The sequence below is a fragment of the Populus trichocarpa genome, chromosome 3, assembly GCF_000002775.5.
Source record: "Populus trichocarpa isolate Nisqually-1 chromosome 3, P.trichocarpa_v4.1, whole genome shotgun sequence".
NCBI classification, from domain to species: Eukaryota; Viridiplantae; Streptophyta; class Magnoliopsida; order Malpighiales; family Salicaceae; genus Populus; species Populus trichocarpa.
Genome location: NC_037287.2, coordinates 612,748 through 636,138, shown reverse-complemented (window position 1 = coordinate 636,138; position 23,391 = coordinate 612,748). Strand labels below are relative to the sequence as shown.

The following is a 23,391-nucleotide window of genomic DNA, read 5'->3' as shown; positions in this document are numbered from 1 at the left end:
AATCTGAATCCGTAATCGAAATCTACAAGAAAGACTTGGACAAGCCATCGATGATATTGGATCCTCCATGTGGAAAATCATTGTTCCATGTGGCTAGAAAACAGAAACTATTTCAATCTTTCAGTGGAATTGATCAAATATGTGCCAAGTTTCCAGATACTGGAGATAAAGATGACTTCAAGCCTTTAAATGTCCATCGTCAATCTTGCAAACAGCAAACAGTAAAAGCAAAAGAAGATTGATACGCAAAGGGCATTTAATCTCTTTTATGGCTGCCCCACTACTTTTTGTATGTATACAGTTGCTTATCTTTATCTATGTCAAGAAACGGGGAAAGGAAGATTGAGAATTAATTGAGAATTAATTGAGAGGGGAAGGAGGCGGCTTTTTGTGAGAGGCAGGAGGTGATGTTAATTGTTAGGGTTAGTTAACTATTTATACCGAAATTTTTTGTTAATTGTTTAGTGGGTCCGGTTCGGTTTGGGCCGGTTTCTGGTTCAAAACCGAAACCGAACCGAACCTGTTAAAATTTATGGTTTTGAAAATCAGTTTAATCGGTTTTTCATTTCAGTTCAGTTTTTTCGGTTAATATTTCTTCGGTTTTATCGGTTTTCTCGGTTAATCGGTTATTTTGAACACCCCTAGTTTTTTCAATGTGGGATAAAAAACCTTTTGGTTTAAATACTTCAACTTAAAAGGATAACATGGTATCTTTTCAATGTGAGATTTCAAGCCCTTTCAAATATATATTCTATGTTCTCATGAAAAAAACCATGTTTTTTCAATGTAGGATAAAAAACCTTTTGGTTTAAATACTTCAACTTAAAAGGATAACATAGTATCTTTTCAATGTGGGATTTGAAACCCTTTCATATATATACTCTATGTTCTCATGAAAAAAGTTATGTTTTTTCAATGTGAGATTTGAAACCCATTAGTATATATACTCTATGTTTTCAAGGAAAAAGTAATGTTTTTTCAATGTGGGATAAAAAACTTTTTTAGTTTAAATACTTTAACTTAAAAGCTTAACATAATATCTTTTTAATAATGTGAGATAAAAAACTTTTTAAAATATTCTTTTAAACTTCATAATATGTATAATCTATATTTACATGAATTTTTTCATATGAAATATTAAAACTTTAATTTTTTTTAATTTTTCCGGGTTGACCCGAGAAACCCGGAACCCGGCCACTTGGCCGGGTCAACCCCCGAGCCAGGTTTAATAACTATGGTTAAACGTCCTCCAAGTTAGGTTAGTGATTTAGGTTTTTTCAAAACAAGGATTGTTTTCCATGAATTTTCAAACATGTTAGGACCTAAGAGTAAGATTTGAAAAGGTGAACTTGAATAAAAGCTCTCCATTTCGGTTTACTCCCAGCCCTGAAGAGAGAACCGAACGCATGAAGAGGCATCTTCAAATACAGTAATCCATTGCTTGAGAAACTCTGAAAAAATGCAGACATTGTGATGAGATAATGATAGAGCACATGAACAGGAGATTTACAAGAAGTTTCAGATCCTATGGTGCAAGACATGAGTGAGTGAAAATCCCAGTGCACTGCCTACATTTACAGCCTCATGTTCTCCCCGTGTGCCATATCGCCACACAGGACCTCTTGTTGATCAGGCAAAGAGCAGTGACCTGTTGAAACTTAAACAAACATGAAGGCATACAGCATATTCACTACGGGTATGAAAACCATCATAAGCCATCATGTTGTAAGAAGGCAATCTTCCATTTCGGCCGTCAACACAGCCATAACATACACCAATGAGTTCCTACCAGTTACAATATTCATCCACGCTTTTAACCGATCGGTCAAATCCATTCACAATATACCAAGCTTTTTGCAAAAGACCCACATTTGCTTCTCTTCTACAAGAACTGGAGTATAGGAAGCCCTACAAAATAACAGGGGCGATACAAAAACGCTCACGAAATGCCTATAGCAGACTGCTTAATGAGACATATAACAACTAAAGGAATCCTGGTTGCAACTATTTGCAGTGGATATATATACAGTTTAACTTAGGGATCCACCTATAGAAGTAGAGAATATCCCGATATCCAATCAATGGCAAGAATGAGGACACAAATGGCTGCTCTGTTGAGTAGAACCCAGTAAGGGGACACACCCTGGCAAAAACTGTGGTCTTATGTACGATAGTAACAATGATATCTTTTTCTCCTTTTCTCCCATTCCGAGCCGTCTTTGACCTGAGATCGGGATTTCATCAACCCAAGTATTAATTACATCAATACCTGCATCATTGATGTCCACTTTGAATTTTCTTCTAGGTTTCCAAAAGAAAAACCTTCTCCACTGCTGATACTTCACACCTGATCATCTGTCTAACAGAAAGGGACAGCCTCCAGCATACAGCAACTGCATGCTCCAAAATTTCGCTGATACTAAGCATTCCACTGCAGAAGTAATGCGAGACAGTAAAACATCATCAACTCAGCAAAAGACCTACGCAGGAATAGACGTGATATCCACCAGCTAAAGCAAAAGGCTGCTTTGTAATGAAAGAAACAGATGCAGATGACCACTGAATTTAAATATAGGACGGTGATGAATTTTACATCTATTATCTAATGTATAAAACCATAATCAAAATGCTTGCAGATTTCTATATCAACACATTCAACAAGCTTAATTGCCCGTGACAACCTTAATGCAAATACAACATGATTTTAGATCCCCAACATCCATCCCTTCATATGTCAAGAGTACCAATTATCAAACCAACCAAACGTTGATAATCATTGGTCTGAATGGTCAAGCATGTCAACAGGAACTAGGAAGATGCAGACTCAAAAGAGGGAAGAGAAAGAGACGAGATGAGAAGAGGAAGAGATACCAGTTCTTTTTCTTGGAAGCATTTTTTTTGTTCTTTGGAAGGAAGGAAGAAGATTAAAATTGCTATTACACATTCACAATCCCTTTATCTTGCTTCGGACTATAGCATCCCATTTCTTCCTCTCAAACAAACAAACAAGAACAAAAAACAAATTCCAACCACACCTGTTCCTTCACCCTCCCTACATCTAACCCTCCTTCCAGGTTCCTCCAACCAGTTTCATTCTCAGCTTATATAACAGCAGCAGAGAGGCCACAAGATTTATGGTAAAGAAGATTGTAGCAGTGTCATCATGAGTGTTTTCGAGTTAAAAGAAGACATACCAAATATTTAAGCTGAAAAAGAATTGACTTACCATTTCAAAAACACTAAGAACCAGAACTGGACTTCTGAACCCAGACTTGCTTCTGTAAATTCAGTGAGCAGACCTTCAACATATCAGTAAACAAGAAAGAAATGCAGAAAATGGCAACGAGGTTTAGCATCCAAAAATCAAGTGTAAGCACCTCATGGGACCCATAACCAGAAGCACCACCTCTTTTAAGACTCTTCCCCTCAACAGTGGAGCCATCAGCATCCCTCACAGGATGTGGTGGTCCCCGACGACCAGAATGTTTATGTGATCCTGCATAAAATCAAGCATCTGAGTTGAAAACTCGTATTAATGATTAACAAATGTGCATTGGCAAATAGATGCTGAAGCAACATATAAGTTGAATGTCCAAACCAAAAAAATAAAATAAAAAATCTAACCATTATCTAAAGAAGAATGATTACTACGCCCACTTCCAAGTGCTTTTACTTCTCCGCTCCTTAAATTTAAGGTGTCCGCTTTAACATCTCCATGGTTTACTACAAGATAAAAAAACAGAAGAGTTATTAAAACAAATCATTCGAGTGTAAAATATCCTGCTGCTGAAAGTTGTTTCTTCTTCAAATGGCTGAGGTTTTTTGGCAAATGTTGCCATATGTTATCTTGTATTGTGAGAGTGCAATAAACAATCATTTGAACTTGTTAATGCAATTGCAGGGAACCCAGATGAGCCCAATATCACTACTCTGAACATATTTAGGCTGAAGATCAATAATAGCTTACCTTGTGAAGAATCAAACCCTGACTGTGTAGATAGATATGCAGATGATGACAAGGATTCATCACTTGCATAGGATCCCTCTGATCTGCGGAGAGTCCACACTACACGATCAGGTCTATCTTTATTTCGGGTTCGCCTTTCCTGCTTCTCATTTGGAAAACCATGCAAATCATTCCCAACAACCTTGTCATCTGGTGTTCCATTTGCATCCTTCAAAACCAATGCATGTGGGGGCCGAGGAGGACGTTTGTCCTTTTCTAGATTTGAGGTTTGCATCTGTGGCTCAGACTGGACTCCAGAGGATTGAATTCGACGCGAATCCTTGTTTAAGAGTATGCTTTTGATTACCCTTCCAGAGGATTCATGCCGCTGGCTCTTTAAAGCGGTCGAACTAATGATATTTCTATCAGATGGTGATATGCTCTGTTGCTGGGATGTGATGCCAGTAACATGGAGAATCAATAACCATGAGAAACATTGTTTCAAAAATAACTAAAGCCTGTCATGGTAATCATGATAAAACAAATGACAGAAGGGGCAAAGAGTCATTTAACAATCAAACACAACCATGCATGAATTAGTGCAGGAAACAAAAAAATAAATACATTCAAAAACTACTCAGTCAGGATACGGGAAAAAAAAATCAGTTCACATCATTTTGGTCAGCATTGGATAAGTATTGTTATTTCAATCAAGAGCAACCCAGAATCATTCTGGGCCACTTCATTTGACACAATCCAACAGCAGCCAAATTAGTTGTAGAACATCCATCCAAGAAGGATCTCTTGCATTAGCTTATTTTTTGTGCCCTCTATTTAAAAAAAACCTCCTTCCTCTCTCTTGCACCATTTTCCAGGACAAGGGGGCAAGGGAAAGTACTATTCAGTTGCATATTGCAATTCCTCTCTTACATTTCCCTTATCCTGCAACTTTCCCTCTTGTGATGCATTTCTGAGGGGCATTGCAAACATTAAGCATGCTTTCTCCATCCATAGCGTGTTATACGCCAATTAAATCACTAACGAGGGAGGAGAAGAGAAATGCTAGGCTCACCAGTGAAATTTCCTTCTCTTTCCCTTTCAGAAGCAGGATTTTCTTCTTCCCGGTACCAGTAATTCCAGAAACTGCTGGAATAAAAAATTGATAACAAACCATGCTTAATGACAGCACTGAGAATAAAAGTATATTAAAATAAAAGGGAGAAAGCATAAAAAATACACATGTAATCTAAGAGAAAAGACTCATTTAAATATCTAATGATTATTAAAAGCAGATTTTTGAAATATGAATAACAGAGCAAGGTAAAAGCAAACAATCTCAGACAAGTAGGGAACATGTTCTCTTCCATGAAGAGTTGTATGATAATCAGCAGCTTTTTCTTCCAAAAAGAAAACAAGATACTCAGAAAGATCAAGAACAAAAAATTACAATTTTATATGAAAGAGAATGAAGAGTGCTTAACCCAAAAAAAATAAAACGAGCGTTAATGCATTCCCTCAAATTGTGAAGAAGCTGAATGCAACTTGTAATAGCATACAGGTTTAAAACCATAAAACAGGCAAGAGCTTAGTAGCCAGTCTAAGCATCATTGAAAACCTAAAAATTCAGTTTCACATCATACCAGTTTCCTCTTCTGATACTTCAGTCCCAGATCCAGAACCTAAAGTTACAGCTTTAGATAGTTGCCGGTCATCTAGCTTGGGAACCTGTGCATAAATTGATTTCTCTTTTCCACTTGTGCCTTTCACAGTGTCCCTTAAAACATACTGCCCATTAGACAAGGGAAAGTATTAATAATTTAAAACATATAACATCTCAATATTCACTAACTATGGCTTCTAGATGATTACACAAACTTAAATTAGGACATCTAAAAGCATGCATGTGAGGATCAAAGGACAGAAAAATGGAATGGAATCCTTCAACAAATAAAGCAACAAGTTCCAAGCAAGAAACAACCAGCAAAATTCTACTGGGCTTGTATTTTCTTATTTACAGGTAATTAATACCAAGATATTTTCTAATAGAAAACATAAACGTTCACATACAATTCGTGGTTTGGATCGAGAAAACAAGCACATAGAGCAACATTTCCACCTTTCCATGTTCAATTTTCTGCAAAGTGTTTTCCGTATTCCTCGCATTTTACAATTTCTGGTGAACACATGATCCCAAAATGCACAATAACCTCAAGACAGGTTCAAGGCACTATCTTCAACTAGCAGAGCATTTCAGAACAGTAGCTCAGCAAATACCAAAGAAACAAGACATCAGATTTTCATCATCTTTTAAACACCACAACAATGACTAATTTAAGCTTCAACCACTTGCAAAGCTTGTTTAAATCATCATGGCCCATTTAGTAACTTATCAAGTGTTGCTAAGGGATGCAGAATGTACCAGGCTCAAAGTTCTATTGAAAGAAAATCATGTAAATCACAGACAACATCCAAGCTGGTAAAATAACTTCAGAAAAACATTCCCCTATGTGGCTTCAGGAATAAAACATCATTATAAACATGTACCATTGTTGTTGAAGCTCTCTTCTTCTCAGAACCTCGTTTTGATGAGGAAGAGCTCGGACTTCCACTGCCACCAGCCCTTCTGCTCGGTTTCCCATTGGACAAAATCCTCTGTCACCAAAATCATAATTACTTTATATTGTTATGGTTACAAATAAGATAACAAGTAGAACAAAGAAAAATTATGCAAAGCGAACAGCCACACAATCACGAAAAACACATCAAATCAAATCAGTTTCACAAATTTAAACTCATCTGAAACCATGAAACAAGAGCAAAGACCTGTGTGCATCACTCTATGAAAAGATATTCTTACAGCAATGCTAATTCCAGATTTCAGCTACTTTCACCATGCCTTTATTTATAACTGCAGCAAGGAGTATAGATGGTACATGTTTTTTAAACATTAGCATATGAACTAACACAAGGACTAAACTCTTAGCTAACAGGCTAATTTCCCAGTGTGAATACAATGAAAATTAGCCAGCCCCAAGTTCAAGCTAAGGCATTTTTTGAGTTTTGCACTACAGTTGTCTTTTTTTCCCTGAAATAAAGTCATTGCTACTAAAATCCAAGAAAAAAACTGTCCAATTGAAGCAATCATACATGCCAAATGAATCCATTGCAAATTAATTTATAGTAATTAACAAAACACTGTTCTAAATTCACTTAAACTACAGCTTTCACAATAGCACATAAATTGAGATAAAAAAATGCAGCTTAAAATTAATTGATGATGTTCACATCAGTCATAAATATTCAATTTCAAACAATACCCGAGGTCCACTCTTAGCAGCTCTTTTCTGTCGAATAAATTCCATTAAAGGGGTAACAATGGGAGCATCTTTTGCAACACCTGTAGATACATCATGGGAAAACATAAAGCAAGATTAAATGAAAAATGATATCCAATGCAAACAATCCAATCATTCATTTCCCCCCTATTTCTAGTACTATAATTTCAAAGTGCTGCATTCCAAGATCTTTGTGACTAACTAATATCAAGCAAGATTACATGAAAAATGATATTCAATTCAAACAGTCAAATCATTCATTTTTCCCCAGTTAAATGGAAAAACATGAAGCAAGATTAAATGAAAAATTATCTCCAATTTAAACAATCCAATCATTCATTTTTTCCCTATTTGTAGTACTATAATTTCAAAATGCTGCATTCCAAGATCTTTGTGACTAACCAGCTCTTTCAGCTTCTCTTCTCTCCAATTGTATTTCAGCACTTGGAAGATTCTCGACAGGCTTTGCAATAAATTCAAGGAACTCCAAATACTCAGGATCTATATGTCAACAAGGAAATGATTGTATTTACAGATATCAAAGTGATGGCATATTAAGTTCACTTGGAACAAATATTCTTCAATTTCATTCCACAAAAAAAAAAAAAAACAATCAAATACCTTTCAATATGGTGCCTTCACGACCATCTTTCTTAGACCACTGCTTTGGCACATGCTGTGAAGGAGCATACTCAACAATAGCTTTAAACTGAGTGCCTAAACAATAGATGGAATAATAAGTTAGGAAAAGTTTATCTGACATCAGATCCTGCAATGACAAACCATGGTTTAAATACAAAGATATTTATATATGGAAGCAAGATTTACCTTTCTCATTAACAAATAGGTGGCCGTTAAAGAACTCGGCAAAGTCAATAACATCGTCAGGCCTTTTAAAGTCAATATAGGCTCTAGAACAGGATTGATGCTTCTGGCTGGGAAACAATTTTAAGAAACAATCAGAAGGAAATACTATCAATCACACACTTCACTGAAAACACGAATTTGGGTTGAAACCATCTATCTTCACATGTCATAATTTGATCATAGAGATTAGTGACTTGAAGAAGGGGATGGACTTTCCACAGGAATCAACTCATTAGAAAAGCAGTACTGCAATTCTGTCTAAAATCAAACAAGATTTTGAAAAGGAAGCTATAAAACAGTCAAAAAGAGAAATGCCATAACTAAAATTACATTCGTGAATCAAAATGTTTCATTAATTCTCCAATGCTGGTTACCCATGAAGAGGGAATACAAAAAACAGTTACAGCCTATATTCAATTCGAAACTATCTTTAGACAGAATAAGAAAAAAAAATAGCTGCTTGCACCACATTCTACTGTTAGGAGAAAACAAACTCCTTCATGCTAAGATAATCCAGACATCACAATCAAACAAAGGAAACACCAGTTAAAGAGTATGAACGACCAACAACCAGAGAGAGACACCAGTTAAGGGATTGGCAAAAAAAACCTAGCATTCTCTGTTTTTCCTGGTTTAATTAAACAAAGACAATCAACTCTGAAATTCTAAAACATTAAAACAAACACCCAGAAGCGTCTTGTTCTACAAATCAGTTGATTGTCCATTAAGGCCCCAACACATTCCGTCATTTCAGATTCCCCGTGCTTCTGGAAACAACTTCAATTCAAGCCAGCAATAACTCTTGTAATTGGATGTAATTCTGAGCCATCTCAGTGTCTTTAATTCCAAATTCGCACCCATTCAAGTTTCCAACTCCCCCATCCACAACAGTTGCCTAAGATTCATAAAGCAACAGCCCATTTTAAAATATCAAGTTTATCCCACTTCATTCAAAGTAACCATCAAACCCTACCTTACACGGATCATGGTTAATATAACAAAACATGAGCAGAACTGCCTCACGCACACAGAAACCCTAATTTAATCAAAGCTCTACACGCACAGAAAACCCTAGACCACACTACATGAAACTAAAATGTCAGATAAAACCCTAAATCAGGTCAAATAAAATAAAAAACAAGCAAACCCTAACCTGCTCTTGCCAGGACGATAGGAGAGCCAGTTGTAGCGGCCAGAGAAAGCAAGGTCGATTTGCTCGACGAACATCGGCTGAGAAACCCCCGGTGGCAAGTGGCGGACCACCACTTTGGTCTTGTCAGACTGACCAACCTTCATGACGAAAAGAAAACCAAAGGAACAGAAACAAACCCTAGAAATCTAAAATCACCGAATCGAAAATGGAAAAAACTCAGTTGGCTTGCAAATTGGTTTAAAAAGGTCGTAAATCAGTGTGAGATTACATCTTAATCGAGTTGAAATCGCATCGATCGAGGGGGATTACGTGCCCTGATTTTGAGATCGAGCCCTAATCGCCATGCAGTAGGACTGGTAAAGAGGTAAAGAAAGACTGTCGTCCGCGTGTTGTGTGGGGATTGAGAATTTGAGAGAGAGACAGAGAGAGGAGGGAGGGGTTGGTGTGTATATATATCTTTCACGCAAAATTTCCTTGTTGGGTGCATAGTTAACCGACCCGGTCCGGGGCTGGTCTGGTCTAATATTCGGGTTGTTTATTTGTTGGGTTAGTCTGGGTCGTGGATTTCTAACTTCAAAACACAAGTCCAAAAATTTAAAATTAAATCAAATAAAAAAATCTCAGGTTCTGAAGAGAGTTTTAAAACACCTTAATAGTGCTTCTTTATTAAGATCGATTTTTTTATTGTTTTATGTAGTCAATAGATTATTTTTTTTCTTTTTTTTTTCTAGTAATACTCCCTCTCATCTCTCAAATTTATAATTAAAGTTTATAAAAAATATGACTTGAATGTAAAATAAATTAAAGAAAAAAACCTTGCTTTATTGTTATGTTGGTCTCTTTTCTTTTAGTTATTTTTTACACTGCAAATTTAATTTATATTTTATTACAGTGGCCTCTGGTTAAATTATAAACTATGATCACATACCTTGATTCGTTGAAAATATGCAAAGAAAATAAAATATCATAGCAATGATAAAATTAATAAAATAAAAAAAGTTAAGTGCTAGAAAAATAAAAATAAAATGGCATTGTTAATGTAGAGTGCCATATCAATTTTTTAGATGCATTGTATAATTAACATGGGTGTCAGTTCAATCATATCCCGTTCAGAATAGTTATTATATTTTCTATCATTTTTTAAAAAAATAAACAACTTTCAACAGATTTAATCTTGTTTTGGATCCAGTCCATTATTATAGAGTGTATTTCTATTTGGTATTGTGATAACTTTTATAATTGTGGTTTGAAAAAAGTTATTTTATTATAAATATTTTTAGTTGAGGTTGGTTTGGTATTTATATATATGTTTAGTTGAAACTGTGATTGAAATTGAGGCTAAACAAAAAATAGTTTAATGTGTTTGATTAAGAATGTTTTTCAAATTAAAATTATAAAATAATTAATATATATATTGAATGTTTTTAATTTAAATATCATAGATTTAACTATTGCTATTACATCATGAAATAAATAATATTTCATATAAAATATTTTTTATTGTTCCATTAAACTATCTACAATTCCATCACGTACGAAATCCATCAAACAATGACTACAGTTTTTTTGGTTTCTTAAGCGCACAACAACATCAGGTAAAATATCATTATAAACAAAATTGGAATTACGATCAAATTCTACAAATGCTATGTCATCAAATGTCATTAAGCGATCTCCTTTTAATTTATGTAATGTCATTGAATAATGTTAAACACTAGTTTTTCGAATAAAACATAATTAAAAATTAAAATTAAATTAAATTTTTTTTTACTAGGTCGGACACGGTTCAATGCATTTAGCTTTGGACTGGACCCGGTCCGGCTATAACAGTGAACAATGAGCAGTGAAAAGTGAATTAATTCACTCTCCACCGTGGAGAATGTTTTGATGGGAGAAGCAGCGTGTAGCTGTTATCAGCTACCTTGCGTTTAAAATGCAAAAAATGATGAGTCTCGCAAATACTAAACAATGTTTCCTCTGTTACTAAACATAATTTTGTTGTGGTTTGCTTCAAAAGCAGAAGCAACCACAGAAACAAACACTTTTAATTTTACCACTCAAATTTCATCCGAGATATTTCAGTTTCATTCCACCTGTTTTTTTTTAAAAAAAAAATCAATGTTTTTTATCTTTAATTTCATCATCCAACATTTGATTTGTTAAGTATTGAGCTTCAAATTTGATCGTGGTTTTTTTTTTTTTTGTGGTTATCGTAGTCTCGTGACTCATCTCATGGATTTAACAGGTTAACCCAGTTAACTAGAGGTTTTTTTTTTGTATATTTTTTAAAATTATTTTTTTTCAATTTTATGATTCAACATCTTCAACATTAGGTTGAATATGAGTGTCTTGCCATTTATTTTGATTTGTTTTTTATGAAGTTATTTTGGTCTTGTGATCTAGGTAACGGATTTTGCGAGTTAACTCAAATAGACCTGAATCGTTTTATTGTGTCATTTTTTTAGATTGATTATTTTTCTAATTCCATTACTTAATAATGAGTTTATTAAGGTTTGAATTTCATAATTTATTTCAATTTATTTTATCTAGGATTTTCATGATCTAATGATCCGGGTCGTGAATTTAAAAAGTTATATTAGGTCGATCTAATATGATATCATCTTGATATATTTAAAAATAATGTTGTCTTGGATTTTTTTGAGTGAAATTATGTTTTTACTAATCGTTCATGGTGTTTGGAAGCGCTTTTGAAAAAAATTAAAAATTAAAATTTTTTTATTTGTTTTAAATTAAAATTTTTTTTATGTTTTCAAATCATTTTCATGTGCTGATGTCAAAAATATTTTTTTAAAAATAAAAAATAATATTATTTTGATGTGTTTTGGAATGAAAAATATTTTGAAAAGCAATCATCCATCACGCTTCCAAACAGACACAAATCAGCTATGCCTAAATATTTTTCTTACGTTAAAAAAATTAATCTGACCCGTAATGTAACAAATGATATATATATATATATCCGAAATCAAAATTTAGAATTTAAATTAAAAAAACAAAGCATCAACAGTAACGAAATTTACAACCTTAACGGTACAACCTTAATGATCAGACATGTTCATGGATTGAGCTGCCCAATGAACGGGGGGAGAGACCGATGACAGTTGAACAGACTTAGACATGAATTTTCAACCCACTAGACCGACCCAACACTATATGTCATATTACTTTCCATCGTTTAATGCTTTAAAAAATACTCCTTTATCTTACTGATATGTTCCTTTCCATTGTATATATTTATATTATGTTTTCTACACGACTCGAATTTTCTTCCATCACATATATTATTATTTTTTATTTAGATATTTTCACAACCTTTTAAATGGTAAGACGAGTTCTATTCGAGGTTTGTAACTGTCTCTCTTAATAAATACGCTTCATAAAGATCGAATTTGTGTTCTCACCCTTACATGAATATAACAATACGTTAACTGCTAGATCAATACTTTATTGGTATTGACATATTATTTTACAATAACATTTATATTGATGCATTTTATATACTGACATATTATATTAATATAACATTAATATTACACCTACATATCGACTTATATCAACTTATTAATTCATAATATATATATATATATATATAATAAAAGAGTTTTTCCTTGAAAAATAAAAGAAAACAGGAAAGGTCCACCGCATGTGGAAAGATCCACCAACAAAAACAACAAAGCGGATCCATTTGATAAAGCCAAGTAGGGCGGTGGAAATTATTTGTTTTATAATTATAATTTTAGAAATATTTAATTAATTAATATATACTATAATTTTGAATAAATCATAAATTTTAGTTATGTTTTAAACTCGCTTCTTCAAATCATAATCATAAAAATTATCATAAATCAAATATAATTTAATAAAAACCATTGAAAAGTGCTATAGTTTCTGTCTTTAAATATTTTTAAAAGTATATTTATTTTTAAAAAAATATAAAATTAGTATTTTTCCAATGATTATAATAAATTAATATAAAAAATAAAAAAATATTTTAATATATTAAAAAAAACAAACTGTAGCCCTTTCATACTCTCCTCCATCTCATCCCCAACAACCAACAATACAATAAAAAGGCAAGAGAGGAGAGAGGCTGAAAGCAAAGCACTCATTTTCTAGCTGCCTCTCTGCTCCCATCGACATCCAGTAAGCCCTCTCTCTTCTTTTCATTTCTTGGTTCTGTTTTGTTTTTTGTTTCATTTATGTCTTGACTTGTTTTCACAGTGTCACAGTTGTCCTGATGTTTTATTGTTCTCGTGTTTAAACAGCTACACACTTTGTAATATTGTTCCTTTTCTGTATGTGTGTGTGGTTGTGCGATGGGAGAGAGAATTCCATCCGGGAGTTACTTTCAGTACCCTCCCTCTGGAGTCCACCATGCTACTCCTCAGAGGTCCAGTTCTCTTCCTTCAGATCTTGAAAGGTTAGTTTTTTAAGCCCTTTTGGCGTTTTCACTCCTCATGTTTAATTGTCGTGCTAATTGATCTTTGTTCTCTTGTTGTTATTGGTTGTTTCTTTTGCTTGTTTTCCTTTGCTTGCATACATGGATTTTTGAGTCCTCCTTTATATGGGGTTTGCTATCATTAGTGTTTTTTTTAATTTTTGACTTATTTTATGTGGATCATGGTGTTGGTATTGTGCTCAGGGTTCTTTCTTCTAGGTGTTTCTTTTCATTTTGTGGGTATCTGATAATGGGATTGGAAAGAAGGAACATAAATGAAGGAGTTTTATGGTTTTTTAAACTATCATGCTGGTATTTAAGAGAAAGAGATTGTCTTTGATTCTTGTTTATTGGAAATTCTATTTTGAAAAAGTTTTGTTATCAAAATTGAAGAAAAATTCCTTCTTTTGTTCTCTTTTGAGAGTGAACTTTAGGAAATATTTTTTTTACTGCGAAACCACATGTTGATTAGGGGATTTAGGGGAATATTTCTTGTCGTGGTGTTTCACTCTCTCTTGTCAAAAGGATCACCATACATTGATGTTTTTTCAAATGTTTCTTCATACGTTTTCCGTGTTTTATCTTGCTCTTGAGAAAATGTCTTGTTCTTCCTTTTGTTCTAATTGACATGTCTCGCTCTTTCTTTCTTAAAAGTTGATTTTTTTTCTTTTCATTTTGGTGTTTAAGTTGCAAGCATCTGCAAGTCATTATGGTGCTATTCTTCTCCTCACATCACTTTGCTTCGTATGAAAACAATAATCATTTTCATCATTTTCGGGCTTAAAAAGAAAAGTCCATTGTTATTTGTTTAGATTGAGTTGAGTTGCCTGCTTTCTTTGGAATCAAATTACTCAACTGAATTGAATAAAGTATCATTTATGTTCTAGCTAGGCTCATTCTATGGACCTTTATTTCCTAATATGACTAAACTTCTTCAAGCTATTTGTCAGGTAAAGAGAAGAATATATAATTAGAAGAGAGAAAGAATGATGCAAGATAAAACGTAATTTTTATAGAGATAATCAGGATAAGAATCCTTCCATGGAAGAAGAAGATCCTCCCTTAATCATTGAACAATGGAAAAATCCTCCACTCCACCTGTAATTGGTCTTGATTAAGTGAAAAACCTATTCCACATATATAAAGCTACTAAATGGTTGAACAGAAGATACTTTTATCTCCCCGTCATTACTACACATGAAGCAGTTACAGGGGACAAGATCTTATATGGCCATTAGGATATACAATCATCCTTATATGTATCACAGTCCAAATAAAGGCCCTAAATTTGCAGGGTGCTCCAGCTGCAGTGAAGAAATTGAAAATAGGAGCTAGAGATTTGAGTAAATTACAGAAAATAATTACAACCCTAAATTTGCAGGGTGCTTTGGTGCTCGAGTGCAGTGAAGAGATTGAAACTAGGAGCTATAGATTTAAGTAAAATCATAGCATAGTGCCTGGTTAAATTTGTCCATGGCCAAAGCAAAACAATATGAAGCTGTTAGTAGCATGGTTAAATTAGGGACAGTCGCTGAAGATGCCTTTGTTGGGCATAAATAACTGCCATGGCCATCACTGCTGGAAATCAACTTCTTAACAATTTCATTTATAATCATATAGTTATGAAGCATGCCAAAAAATGCGAGTTCCTAACAACTTTGTACCAATGAAGAAGTCTTCAAATCTTCAACTCAAAAAAAGAAAGAAACAAAAAGAAGTTATATTTTGACTTTTTAAGCTAATATTTCAAGGTTCAAACTTGATTTAGACCTAGAATAACAAATTTTGGTGAAATAATTGGATGGAGACCCTAGTGTGGAGCTAAGAGGTGAAAAAACTAAAAAAGAGGATGATGGGAACATAAACTGACAAACTAGGTGTTGGAATAATTGGATACCAGCTGGTCTCAGAATATTTCAATATATCAGCCGGTGGATATATGCCACTAAGTATGTGATGCAGTGTGTATGAGTATTAACACTAAAAACCACTAATGTAGATTTTCTGTTAATTATTTGCTGGTTGCGTAATGTAATGGCTGATATTTAAAACCATGATTGCTGAGCTTGTATTAGAATTGTTATATCTGTTCGTGCTTCCTTGCACAGAGTCAATGCTTGTGAATGATTGTAAGAGTATCTGTCTGCATGCCACTGAAATATACATCAACTACTGCAGTTCAAATGTGAAAAAAACTACTATCTAAATAGCTGTTGTTATGTTCATTGTGAATCGTGGTATGTCTTTCATCACAAGTTTGCCCATACCCACAATGCTAATCTTGCTGTAAATACTCGGATGCTTATTTTCTTTCCATGACCATTTTTTTTACAAGTTTTTCCATATGTGATTTGAGTAGTATATTGATGCAGATATTTGGCCGAGTTGTTAGCAGAGAAGCATAAGTTGGGGCCATTTGTGCAAGTTTTACCAATTTGTTGCAGACTTCTTTACCAAGGTTATTGAATCAAACTTATCTTACATGATACATGCTGTATATACATGATTTCTTGTTGGTAGCATCACAGGTGTTCTTATCTTTTGAATTTGGCAATTTCTATATCAATGTGCATGGTTTGCATACATACCTGCATGTGGATGCGCATGCTATACTGGTACATGAAATCATCATTTATTTGTTTGTTTTATGATTTTTAAGTAGATGATTGCATGCTGGATATTTGTTTTGTTACATGGATGGGCCTAGATTGGGTACTTTACACACAAATGGGAAGGGAAATCTTGCAGCAGTCAATTTATGAAAAACTGAATACTGTCTCACGGAGGCCATTGCATAATGGATTTTTGGTACATATATAGTTACCTTGAAGTTGGTGGTTTTGGTTTATCAGCTTGCCTGTTCTTGTCTGCTTGGAATTTTCGGTATATGTTTGAATTATAAATCATGATGCCCGTGGTTGATCTGCTGGAAATTCTTGAACTATCAGTTTTTAAGGAACACATCAGACATCATTCATAGCTTTGTCTTATGGTGTTTATTATAGCACACGCTTGCTCTTGTCTGTTGGAAACATCAAGTGTATGTTTGAGTGATACATCATAGTTCCATAGTTGATCTGCTAGAAATTCTTAAACTACACACTTAGTTGCTGTACTTTAATGCCACTTCAGAAATCAGACGGGCATCAGCTTACAATCAAGGTTTTGTAGATCATGAAAGATATGAACATGAGAGTCCATTTAGGTCATTAGGTCAGCATCCAAATGGAAGGCCGATGGATTTGGAGGGATGGTCTGCTATGCCAAAAGAGGTAATGCGAGTTTGTGATTTTGTGCCCGACTTGGATACTCCTGGTATGCTATACAGGAAATAAATTTTACCTGACTTGCTTTTTAACTGCCATATGATGATCCTGCTATCTGGCATTCTTGTGTTTTTTACTAGCTATTACTGCAGGGGTTGTTAGCAGTATGTGTTAACTTTGTTGGGAGCATAACACTTGGCATTATTGAATCCAATCTTACAAAAAGTGCTCGAGATGTTCTGCTTCCAAGCCATTCAATTTAACTCATTCCTGTAAATATTTGCCCATATCAATTATCGATTGTGTCATTCTTTCAAATGTTCTAATATATCAATTATTTGGCTATCATATTACCTCCAATTTTATTGGAAATTGGTAGTTTGACCCTTCATTATTTCTCTAACGTGCATTTCTCCTTGAGAAACTGAAGAAAATGTGCAAACATAAGACTGTACAGAAGGTAATACCACCAAGTCATCTTCAATGAACTAGAAATTGTTGAAGATTTATGGGAATTAGAAAAACCATCTTTTGATCACATGGGATGGTTTGTTGACCTTGAGTGCTTGACATAAAAGCAATAAGCTTGAAATTTATCAATGTGTGAATGGTATCCAACTACTTCTTACCCTCTCCTGATTCTTTAAGCAGTGTACTATATTGTTTCTTTCGGACATATGTCCTTGAGAAACTATAAATTGTTTGAACTTGCAAGAAAATTCTATGAAGTTCCATCGTATGAGGAGGTGACTTCTACTGGGGGTACCCATGTTGGATAAAATTATAAAACTGATGTCTGTGTCGTCCTAAGGATGATAACCTGAACCCCCATCATATTATTTCTGCAAATGAATATCATTAGCAACTCAATGATTGTCTGCTTTTTCCAGATATCTGGATCACTTGGAAAATGTCCTGGACTACCCTTTTTGGTTGTCTAAGTGCATCTCCTGAGGAAATTTTATTTGACTTGTGGTGTTACCACCTGTTAGAAGAAAAGAAACATGGTATTTCATTGAGGGGAGGGAGTTGTTTAGGATTGGATTAACTTCCATGCCCCATCTTGAACAAAACCCTTCTGTTGTTTGCTTGAGAAAAACAATTCTCCTCTCCCCATGCCCCAAATCATCTCACTTCAGGCAAACTAAGACATATCAGTTGTAATTTCTGAAACAAAATAATTGATACTTCAACCAACATGTCATGTCTTACTACAGGAGAATGGGCATCTTCAAAGAATGGCCTCATTACCAGCTGCTTCAATGGGTTGGCCTGGGGTCCCTGGAATTTCAAGTACGCCAGTTGTGAAGAGAGTAATTAGACTCGATGTTCCTGTTGACAAATATCCAAATGTAAGTCAAAGATGTTTCTTGAAGTAATGGAGATTGGAATTAATTATAATTTCTAGCTAACCCAAATTTGGCAGTATAATTTTGTTGGCCGAATCTTGGGACCACGAGGGAACTCCTTAAAAAGAGTTGAAGCCTTGACAGAATGTAGGGTGTATATAAGAGGCAAGGGCTCTGTAAAGGATTCTCTAAAGGTATGATTGACTATGGTTTTTTTCCCTTTTCAATTCAATTGACAAAGAAGTACATTTTACATTAATTAGATAGTTAGGTTGCACTTCACGGAGAATCGGAAGTGAACTCTTGGTGAATGACTCTATAGCTGCTACTTGCATGTACTATATCATGTTTGAAATTGAAATTTCTGTTTTCTGTTTGTGTTTCAAGTAACATTGATTTCCACGTTTTCTTACTGAAATGGGTAGCTGTGTCTTATTATCCTATTTTTCTCCTAATGGAATTTTTCTGAAAGGGACATGTTAATTTGTTGTGATCCAACTAATAGCTCTTTGCGAAGTTTGTTTAATAGTGATGTCTTTTTCATTTTGAATATTTATATTCGTATTCGTATTTATGAAAGTTTTGATCAGTTTTTGCTCCTTAGTCATAGTTTTTACCAAGTCAAGCCATGGTTCCCATGACAGATATGCGACACATCTAGTTGTAACTGGATATTGATGTTGTTTGTGGTTGGTTTTGGTATTTGTGTTAGTGTACATGGAAGGAGTCATAAAACACAATTTTTTTTCCTGGTATAATACCTAGCCTTTATTTCTATTTCGATCATGGCTGTTCTGTCTTGTTTCCCCCCTTCACATTTCATTATGTATGGATTGTTGAAATTATATTAAGGAGACTTAATTTGGTTTCTTACTCGTATTCTCCTCCATTTTGCACTGTAAACTACCACAATGACCATCTGTGTTTTACTTTATGATGAATTGATATGATGGTTGGTTGTTGGTTTTTGATGCCCGAGTTTGGTAAATTGGCCACTTTAGTACTGAAATTTGTACAAACCAGGAAGATGTAAATGCAATGTTTATCTTGTTAGCACCTCAGTTTCTGCTGGTAACTCGGTCCAAAGGCTGGAAGGTTGAGCCTATGGGCTGAACTGGTTCCCGCTTTTGGTTTTGTTTGGGTTAAAGCTGTATACAGGTCCAGTTTCCATTAAAGAATATCTAATACTACTACTTTGAGCTTTGTGCACGCTCGAGTGTGTGTCATCTGTATTCAGGATTTCACATCTCATTTAGGAGAGTTGGTATTTTATGTTGATGGCCAGGAGTGGTAATCTGACAATAAATGAGTTGATCAGATGACCAGGAGTGGTAATCTGACTATAAATGAGCTGATCAGAAATATGAATATAAACGAGATGGAGCTTCCATGATTCAGTTTCATATGTTATTATTTTTTTTTATTCATCTGTGTTCTTTGGTAAAGATATTCTACTCGGATTTAGGAATCACAGTATTTAATGTAGTCACTTTTTGAAGGCCTCGAAGCATACCATTTATTTGATGTGTTACAGAAGGGAACTTCAGTTAATATTTCTCAACTCTCTTGAAAGATAAAGCTTTTGTTTCGTAGTAGTCATGGTTTCCTTTGATAAATGATTTGTTGACTGCACAAGGAAGTCCAATGATTGACTATGAGTTTTGTCCAGGAAGAAAAACTTAAAGATAAACCTGGATATGAGCACCTTAATGAACCACTGCATGTGTTGGTGGAGGCTGAATTTCCAGAGGATATAATGAATGCCCGCTTGGACCATGCAATAACAATATTAGAAAGCCTCCTGAAGCCTGTGGTATGGACACGAATGACTAATTGATTTTGCTGTTAAATTCTTGGCCCCGCCACAGCTTTCTGATTTTTCTGACTGTCATGCTTTCTCTCTGCAGGATGAATCCTTTGATAACTATAAGAAACAACAATTAAGGGAACTAGCTTTGCTAAATGGGACACTAAGGGAGGAAAGCCCGAGCATGAGCCCTAGCATGAGCCCAAGCATGTCACCCTTCAACACTGCAGGAATGAAACGAGCCAAGACAGGAAGATAAACCCCGTTTATTCATTGCTTGATGACAGCAACTGATTGATTGGAGCCCTAATGGCTTCTTGATGCATTATACCCAGAAAGCTGGGAGGAGCTTTGGAGGCTCTGAGCATTTGACCGTCAGCAAACGAGCTCCTCTCTTCTGGGCATGATTGCTTGGAATCTTCCATAGGTTATCTTTTGTCACTAGTTTTGTTCAATGTGCTCTAGCATATATCAAATAATCTCTATTCTTTTCATGTATTATTCATTTGAGCATGGAATTATCTATTTCATTAGTTAAATAAACTAATAATCAACAATTCAGTTAGGTTATTTCAAGTCATGTAAAAGACTTCGCACAAGTAACATCTATATCATTACAATTGCTTGTAGTTCTATGTTACTGCTATATTTTTCACCTTTATCCCGGGCTATTCTTTTTGAAATTCAAAGGAAATAATCTATAGATAATATATTCTTGATTATAATCTAATGAATTTAAAAGAAGCAAACCAAGAAAGAGAAGCGGTGAAAGGTTTTAAATTTGTAGTGATAGAATCTTTTATATTTTATTTGCTTTCAATGTCTCAACAAGATTCCAGTTGAATGACAGTGTTTAAAGCAGGCATCTTTATACTTTTACAATGGCATCGTTATCAATCTTTGGCTATGCTTTGTTGAATGTATTATCAGAGGAATCCATTGATTTCACAGGCCCTTTTCTTCCTTCGATTGAAGAATATGATCAATCTTGAGGGATTTTATTTATTTATTTTACCAGTGTCCTGTCTTGCTGAGACAAACTAAGTGCTTGTTCCTTTCCACCCTTGTATCTTGGTGAATAAGCTTTTAAATCTTAACAGGTCATTAAATTCTCAGCAAAATGAAGAGTTCTTTAACATCGATAGCAAAAGGAATAACTTTTCCAAATTGACCTATTTCTTCACCCGATGCTGCAATAGCTGATGATATTCTTGCATGTAGGATGACAATTACGTGCTCGATTGTATGCCATAAATATTGATGCGGGTAAAATTGATTGAATGCCATAAAAATTGATGCTTGGTTAAGTTAAAAAACAATTTTTTTTTTGGTGGAACCCACCATACTTCGGCTGTTTCAGGTTTAACAAAAGTGAAAAATTACTGCTTCAATATTACTGCTTCAATGCCCGCGTTCCGTAGAGTGAATTATAACTTTAGCCGAGCTGTGCAAAGTAAATTATAATTTATTATTTAGCTGAGCTGTGCAAAATGAGTTTTTAATTTATTTTGCACTGTTTACTTTGCACAGTTCGGTTGAATTCATTGTTAATGGTTAAACAGGTCTAATCTAAATCTAAATATATTGGACTGGGTCTGATCCAGTTAAAAAAAACCAATTTTTTTTTAAAATTTTAATTGTATTTTATTTAAAAAAACTAGTGTTTAACATTATTCAATGACACTGCATCAATTTGACAGAGATCACATGATGGTGTAGCATTTATATAATTTGATCGTAATCTCAATTTTGTTCCTGATGATATTTGACCTGATTTTGTTGCACGCTAAAAAAACTATGGAAACTGTAGTTCTTGTTGGATAAATTTATATAAAGTATTATTTATTTCATGATGTAATAGCAGTAGTTAAATCTATAATATTTAAATTAAAAACCATCAATATTAATATATATATTTTTTAGTTATTTTATAACCTCAATTTGAAAAACATTCTTAATTAAACACATTAAACTACTTTTTATTCAATTATGATTTTAACCAAACATATATAAATGACTAACCGCATACAAGATTGAGGTTTTCTAACATTGCTGTTTGACAAAGGAATAGTACGTCAAACCTAATTAGATTCAAATCTGATTGAGTTAACATGCTTGAAAACTGACCTTGTGACCAGGTAACTTGATCCTTTTTTCAAGTCAGTTCTCGAATAAATCTGACAACTACAAGCACAACTAACACCACCCCCTCTGGGGTTGCAACCAGCTTGCATTTTTCTGTCTTTTTTTTTTTTTCTAAAGAAAATGAACCATGTGTATCGCAATTTTAGGGGGAGGAAGGTTTTTTGTGTTGAGAAATTCTCTTTCGAGGGTTAACAATGGAGTAAGCTTTTTGTTCATGATTGAGAAACTTTTAAAGAAAACAGACCACATTTATTATTTTGTGAAACATGTGGAATTCTAATCCCTAGATATGAAAATTCTAACAAATCTAAGGAAAAGCTCCTCTTTTTTTCCATTCCTTTTCTCTTATTTTCTCGTATCCTCTTAATTCTTTTGAAATATGTGATGATATTTAACAAAAAAATACTCAAGACCTAATAAAAATAAAAATAAAAATCAAACCATTCAAAAAAATATGGACTTGCTCACCTTCATTCCCTCTGCTTAAAACTTAAGTAAAATGGTCAGGGAAAAGAATGGAGTTTTTTCAAAGTTTTAATCTAACAACTAGAATTTTTAAATTATAAGGAAATAAACGGGGAATTGATGAGTCTACAGGGAAAAAAAATACAGTTTACCAAAAAATTTATGCTCACCTTTTCAATCTGTCCCTAGTTGAAAACAAGGCCAAGAATATCCAAGTCATTTTCTTGGGTTGGATGCAAAGCAGAAAAAAGCTTCAAAGGTAAAAAAATTTCAGCAACCAAATGCTGCCCCGTAAATTCATAAAAATTTGCTCAGCAGCTGATGGGAGACACAAAATGTGTACAGGGGAAATTTCAACCACAAAGAACAAGTTCCCTACCGGACCGACAATGCATGTAGCCAACAAGCATTTTCATTCTCACCTGAGAATTTTCAGAATCCATGAAGTTCCAAGATCATGAAGAAATGGAAAAGGAAAAGGAAAAGGAAAAGGAAGTAAATAAAAAACAAATTCATTCACAAAAAGTTCAGAATCTATGAAGTTTCAAGCTCATTAGAAGCATATCCCTGTAAATGAACAGCACTGGCACAGTTTATAT

The 23,391-nt window shown here is 34.2% G+C and overlaps 2 protein-coding genes across 6 annotated transcripts; one reads left to right on the top strand and one right to left on the bottom strand.

Annotated features, from left to right (window-relative positions):
• Positions 1–1,723: 1,723 nt before the first annotated feature.
• LOC18111147 (regulator of nonsense transcripts UPF3) lies at positions 1,724–9,738 on the bottom strand. 5 transcript variants are annotated; one of them, XM_024597601.2, is made up of 13 exons: positions 9,302–9,738; positions 8,110–8,216; positions 7,903–7,998; positions 7,684–7,782; positions 7,264–7,343; positions 6,491–6,598; positions 5,587–5,731; positions 5,019–5,092; positions 3,968–4,388; positions 3,625–3,723; positions 3,378–3,496; positions 3,227–3,278; positions 1,724–2,431 (listed from the first exon to the last, which is right to left on the bottom strand). In XM_024597601.2, exons 1-12 carry the CDS (start codon positions 9,442–9,444, stop codon positions 3,240–3,242), a joined length of 1,530 nt encoding a protein of 509 aa, XP_024453369.1. In that variant the 5' UTR covers positions 9,445–9,738; the 3' UTR covers positions 1,724–2,431; positions 3,227–3,239. The 5 variants fall into 5 exon arrangements, with proteins under 5 accessions (XP_024453369.1, XP_024453370.1, XP_006389505.1 ...); XM_024597602.2 differs by having other exon boundaries at positions 5,019–5,089; XM_006389443.3 differs by having other exon boundaries at positions 3,968–4,394; positions 9,302–9,737.
• Positions 9,739–13,336: 3,598 nt separating this feature from the next.
• LOC18111146 (KH domain-containing protein At1g09660/At1g09670) lies at positions 13,337–20,817 on the top strand. The gene is made up of 8 exons (XM_006389442.3): positions 13,337–13,465; positions 13,588–13,742; positions 16,133–16,218; positions 16,893–17,032; positions 18,244–18,378; positions 18,453–18,569; positions 20,045–20,188; positions 20,283–20,817. The coding sequence occupies exons 2-8, from the start codon at positions 13,639–13,641 to the stop codon at positions 20,439–20,441; spliced, it is 885 nt and encodes a 294-aa protein (XP_006389504.1). The 5' UTR covers positions 13,337–13,465; positions 13,588–13,638; the 3' UTR covers positions 20,442–20,817.
• The last annotated feature ends 2,574 nt before the right edge of the window (positions 20,818–23,391 follow it).